The sequence below is a fragment of the Dendropsophus ebraccatus genome, unplaced genomic scaffold (genome assembly GCF_027789765.1).
Source record: "Dendropsophus ebraccatus isolate aDenEbr1 unplaced genomic scaffold, aDenEbr1.pat pat_scaffold_649_ctg1, whole genome shotgun sequence".
Lineage (NCBI taxonomy): Eukaryota > Metazoa > Chordata > Amphibia > Anura > Hylidae > Dendropsophus > Dendropsophus ebraccatus.
In genome coordinates, this window is record NW_027210248.1 from 20,828 (window position 1) to 26,871 (window position 6,044).

The 6,044-nt window shown below is 50.3% G+C and overlaps 1 protein-coding gene across 1 annotated transcript; it reads right to left on the reverse strand.

Moving 5' to 3' along the window:
* Positions 1-545: 545 nt before the first annotated feature.
* Positions 546-1,005, reverse strand: LOC138778151 (phospholipase ABHD3-like; the record flags this gene model as incomplete). The annotated part of the gene is made up of 2 exons (XM_069956416.1): positions 795-1,005; positions 546-709 (listed from the first exon to the last, which is right to left on the reverse strand). Coding segments are annotated over exons 1-2 (323 nt in total), but the record flags the coding sequence as incomplete, so codon positions are not given.
* Between the last annotated feature and the right edge of the window lie 5,039 nt (positions 1,006-6,044).

Consider the following 6,044-nt stretch of genomic DNA (forward strand, 5'->3'; position numbering starts at 1 on the left):
GCTGGGGGGGGGCTGGTGTATAGTGCTGGGGGGGGGGCTGGTGTATAGTGCTGGGGGGGGCTGGTGTGTAGTGCTGGGGGGGGCTGGTGTATAGTGCTGGGGGGGGGGCTGGTGTATAGTGCTGGGGGGGGGCTGGTGTATAGTGCTGGGTGGGCTGGTGTATAGTGCTGGGGGGGGCTGGTGTATAGTGCTGGGGGGGGGCTGGTGTATAGTGCTGGGGGGGCTGGTGTATAGTGCTGGGGGGGGGCTGGTGTAGTGCTGGGGGGGGGGCTGGTGTATAGTGCTGGGGGGGGGTGTATAGTGCTGGGGGGGGGGGCTGGTGTATAGTGCTGGGGGGGGGCTGGTGTATAGTGCTGGGGGGGGGCTGGTGTATAGTGCTGGGGGGGGGCTGGTGTATAGTGCTGGGGGGGGGCTGGTGTATAGTGCTGGGGGGGGGCTGGTGTATAGTGCTGGGGGGGGCTGGTGTATAGTGCTGGGGGGGGCTGGTGTATAGTGCTGGGGGGGGCTGGTGTACCCCACTTGTACACTAGAGGAGCTATACTCACTTGCTGTAATGCACTAGCGGCTTGACAGTGACGAATGGTCGCAGCAGGGTCTGGGCTCTGCCCTCCCAGCACCACACCGTAGGGTAGTAAGTTTCCGCCACCGCCGGGCAGTGCTGCTGCAGGAAGCCACAGAAGGCTTCTCCCCCGGTCACCAGCTGAGGTTTCTGCGGACAAGAAGGGACGGTCACACAATGTCTGCAGGAATCACACAGGTGACGCCAGGAGGTCGGGGCACATGCCGCCTCTTACCTTGGCGATGACAGTAAGGTAGTAACAGGCATAGGCTGCACCGAAGCCCAGCACCAAGGACAAGCCCACCCCGGAGCCGAACAGCCCCACCCGCACTTGGCTCTCCAGGTAGAGTGACAGCTCCCGGGTGAGTCCCTGCAGGTTGATGATCCCCAGCATTCTCAGTGCCGCTGCCACCCTTCAGCCACATGCAAAGGACACCGGGCGAGGATGAGCGCAGAAGCCGGTGCAGCACAGGGATGGGGAGATTGTGCTACGCTCCACCTCTAACCAATCAACAACTCGGAAAAACGTAAGCCCGCCCTCTTCCAGGATGTAGCCAATCAGCTTGTGGCAGTTCTCCCACGGCAGAGTAATTAGTAGCCGGCAGGAGCAGAGGAAGCGCAGACAAAGCAGCATCGCCCCGTCCTGTCCCAGCTGACGGCTCCGCGCTCCGGTGTGCTGCCGCCCGGGGGAGTCATGTGCGCCGGCTGCATCCTGCTCACATGCGGCTCCTGCCGGTCAGCACTTTCTACCTCAGCGTCTCCTTGTGTCTGAGCCGTGTGCCTGCTCCCAGCCCAGCTGTCACTACTACAGGCTCGGCTGCCTTCCTGCTGTCAGTGCTGTCCGTCAGCTGTCACTAGGATGCCTGACTGTCACTTCCTTCTCACCACAATAATTGATTCATTGATAGGTTAGAAGCCGCTAGGCATCCATGTTCCCTGTCATACAGTATATACAGTATATGCAGGGCTGTATTACCAGTTGCTGCTGCCCTAGGCACTAACCTGAAGACGCCCCATCTACATGCACCTATTGGCGATACCAGACCTGACCAATACCATTATACCCCCCACCCCCCTGGAAAAGACACCAGATTTACTGGCAAGTCTGAACGGGAGGAGGGAAACTAAAAAATAAAAACAAAAAAAAATAGTTTTTTTCTGTCCCCCTGCTCCCTGGTGCTGCCCCCCTGCAAGGTGCTGCCCTAGGCACGGACCACGGGTGCCTAATGGTAAATAAGGCCCTGAGTATATGACATACAGAACAGTGATGTACAACTATAGAAGGCTAGGTTCACACTGCGTTTTCAGCATCCGTTTTAACGGATCCGTTTTTTTTAACGTCCAGAAAAATAGGGTCAGCAACGTTTTTTGGTCCGCCAAAAAAACGGATCTGTTTTTTTTTTATAATGGAAGTCAATGGAAAAACGGATGCACACAAATGAATCCGTTTTTTGCAATCCGTTTTTCATGCGTTTTTTTGCAAAAACCGGATGCGTTAAACGGATGCTGAAAACGCAGTGTGAACCTAGCCGAACACAGCAGGCTTAGGCTCTGTCCACACTGTATACTGCATCCACACTGCATCAGGGGCTGCATCCTCACCGCATCATAGGCTGCATCCACACTGTACCAGGGGCTACATCCACACTTCACAATGGGCTGCATCCACACTGCACCAGGGGCTGCAACCACACTGCACCATGGGCGTCATCCACACTGCATCAGGAGCTGCATCCACACTGCATCAGGGGTTGCGTCCACACTGTATCATAGGCTGCATCCACACTGCATCAGGGGCTGCATCCACACTGCATCATAGTCTGCATCCACACTGCATATGGTGCTGTATCCACACTGCAGCATAGGCTGCATCATAGACTGTCCACACTCCATCAGGGGCTGCGTCCACACTGCACCAGGGGCTGCATCCACACTGCACAGGGGCTGCATCCACACTGCATCATGGGCTGCATCCACACTGCATCATAGGCTGCATCAACACTGCATCAGGAGCTGCATCCACACTGCATCAGGGTCTGCGTCCACACTGCACAGGGGCTGTGTCCACACTGCATCAGGGGCTGCATCCTCACAGCATTATATGCTACATCCACACTGTACCAGGGGCTGCATACACACTGCACCAGGGGCTGCATCCACACTGCACCATGGGTGGCATCCACACTGCATCAGGAGCTACATCCACACTCCATCAGGGGCTGCATCCACACTGCATCATAGCCTGCATCCACACTGCATATGGGTCTGCATCATATACTGCATCCACACTGCACCAGGAGCTGCATCCACACTGCACCAGGGGCTGCATCCACACTGCATTGTGGGCTCTGTCCACACTGCACCATAGGCTACATCCACACTGCATCATAGACTGCATCCACACTGCATCATAGGCTGCATCCACACTGCATCAGGGGCTGCATCCACACTGCATCAGGTGTTGTATCCACACTGCATCAAAGGCTGCATCCACACTGCACCATAGGCTGTAACCACTCTGCACCAGGGACTCTGTCCACACTGCATCATAGGCTGCATCCACACTGCACCAGGGGCTCTGTCCACACTGCATCATAGGCTGCATCCACACTGCACCAGGGGCTGCGTCCAAACTGCACCAGGGGCTCTGTCTATACTGCATCATAGGCTGCATCCAGACTGCAGCATAGGCTGCATCTGTGGTGTGAGCCCCCCCGTGATGTTGTGTCGGAGGATTGGCCCGGTCACTTGCTAGGCGGTGAGGTGTGATGCCACTCCGGTGGTGGTTGGCTGAGATACAGCCGGACCTTAAGATGTTACTTTGTGACGCCAGTGCCAGTTGGGCACACAAGTGTGCTGACACAATAGGGGACCTGGCAGAGGGCCAGGACCCACAGAGGACCACTGTAGAGAGCTGTCTAGCTTGCATCCTTCCTCTACATTTTCCAACACGAAAGACCTATGTACCTGTGAGTGGATGAAGAATGCAATAGAAGAAGTAAGAGAGAGGTGATAGAAGAGAAGATAAGGTTCACAGATCCATGTGGCACAAAAATAATAACCCTTTTCATACTTCAGCCATGCAGCATCTGAATACACACATCTATAATAGCGACATCTAGTGGCTAAACTTTATCACTACCTTCATCACTACATTTATACAATAAGTACAGACTTTTACGAAGGGTTGTAACCAATAGCAACACACGTGGTGGGACACCACACACCCGCTGCATCAGGGGCTGCATCCACACTGCATCAATAGGCTGCATCCACACTGCACCCATAGGCTGCATCCACACTGCACCATAGGCTGCACTCACACTGCATCATAGGCTGTGTCCACACTGCGTCATAGGCTGCATCCACACTGCATCAGGGACTGCGTCCACACTGTATCATAAGCTTGCATCCTAATTGTATCATGGGCTGCAACCACACTGCATCAGAGGCTTTGTACATGCTGCATCAGGGGCTGTTACCACACTGCATCAGATGCTCTGTACATGTTGCATCAGGAGCTGCGACACACTGCATCAGGGGGCTGAGACCACACTGCATCATAGGCTGCATCCACACTGCACCAGGGGCTGTTACCACACTGCAAGCAGATGCTCTGTACAGTTGCATCAGGAGAGCTGCGACCACACTGCATAGGGGGCTGAGACCACACTGCATCATAGGCTGCATCCACACTGCACCAGGGGCTCTGTACATGCTGCATTAGAGGCTCTGTACATGCTGCATCAGCTGTCTTTCAATGTTCTTGCTTTATACAGTATGTGCTTTAAAGCAAGTTTTGGTATGTCCTTCCCTCAGGCATCCTCCATCCACTGTACAGGCATATTTCTAATATTTGTCATATCTCCTGGAGGGATAATGTGACCAGCAGGTTTTACCAACCCAGTATTACCAAATGTCAGTTGTAAATATCGATAATTTGCACCAAACTTCAATATTGCAGTGCTACAGCGAATGTACCAATATAACTACACAAGTAAGATTTTCCACATCACCTCCCATCGCCGCCTGTTTCCTGAGGTCTTCTTCGGGTTGTACTTATACAAATGTCCGGTTTGGTGCACTGGAGGTGGGCCCAGCGCCCACGATGCACTGATATCGCCTCCCCTCAGGGACGCACCACCTTTAAAATCAAGTCTGTCCCCGGCCTGACGGGTCACAAGTCATAGGGGGAGCGAGGACAGGTAAAAAAAGCTTTCACAAGCCTATGGACTCCACGCTTCTCACAGCGGAATGGCATCAGGAGGGCGTCACCATTCTTTAAAAAAAAAGAGTGTGAATGCTGCACTAGAGGGTGTTATGTCCCTCAGCCTCATATTTACATCTTCACCCCCTGGACCTAGTATCTGACCACAGGTTGCCTTGAAAAGCTAATGTCATACCTCTTGATGAGCCAAAAAACATATATGATATAAGTATGTATAATAGAGTATAATGAAAAGAATGCAACATAAAATTGCAGAACAGGAAGAGTTTAATGAAACTATGAACTTCTCCCCTTGATAGATCAGCAGTGTTATGCCTATTTTATTATATGGTAAAGCATCATCATATTGTGCAAATAACATTCATTATACTAAGCTTACAGACTAAACAGCTAAATTGAATAACATATTTAAATGGAAAGCCTTTGGCAGTGTCTATAAGAACTTGTTAAGAAACTGAGAGCTATTTGTGGAAGTGAAGAGAAGTTTATACATAGGTACTTCCTTACTTATTCAGTGTAAGTGACACGTGAGCATCGCTGGTTAATAACGCTGAGTTAAAGGTAATGTGCATTGTATGCAACATGGAAGCTACAAATAACTTATTTTGTGCATTTTATACAATAAATTGGTCTTCTGTGTTATGGTAAGCTTGGTCCTATAGAGAAAGAACTGCTCCTTGTAGTGACTAGAGTTCCCAACCCATACATAAATTCCTAGACAACCTATATATAAGGAGACACTCTTAGTACTCCCTTAGTACCACACGCATTAAATGGGCACTGTCATTATAACTTTTAAAATTAAAATCATCAGGGGATGTGATATAAAGCAATTTATATTGTATTTTATATTATATTTATATTATATTTAGGTTTGTAATATACATTCATTGTTTTTTTTGTTATCATGCTGTAAAACAAAGCTATACTTACTTGTATCCAGGTCCAGTCTCCTGAAGGCAGCTTTTTAGTCTTTTGCAGGTTGAAAAACAGAGACTAAATGCCGAAGTCCTGGCCAGTACTGAGTGTTACAACTCAAGTAAATAAAAACAAAAAAATATATTAATGAATTTAAATTGCAAACATGTGTTATTTCACATCCCCTGTCTGTAGTGTCTGTGTATACAGCGATGTTCCCCTTAGTGTCCCTCCACACAGTAGGTGCTCCCTTAGTGCCTCCATAAACTGTAACTGCAAATGTCAAATGAGGGTGTATTTTTCTGTGGGAAAAATTGTACTTTTTATTAGTACTCTTTA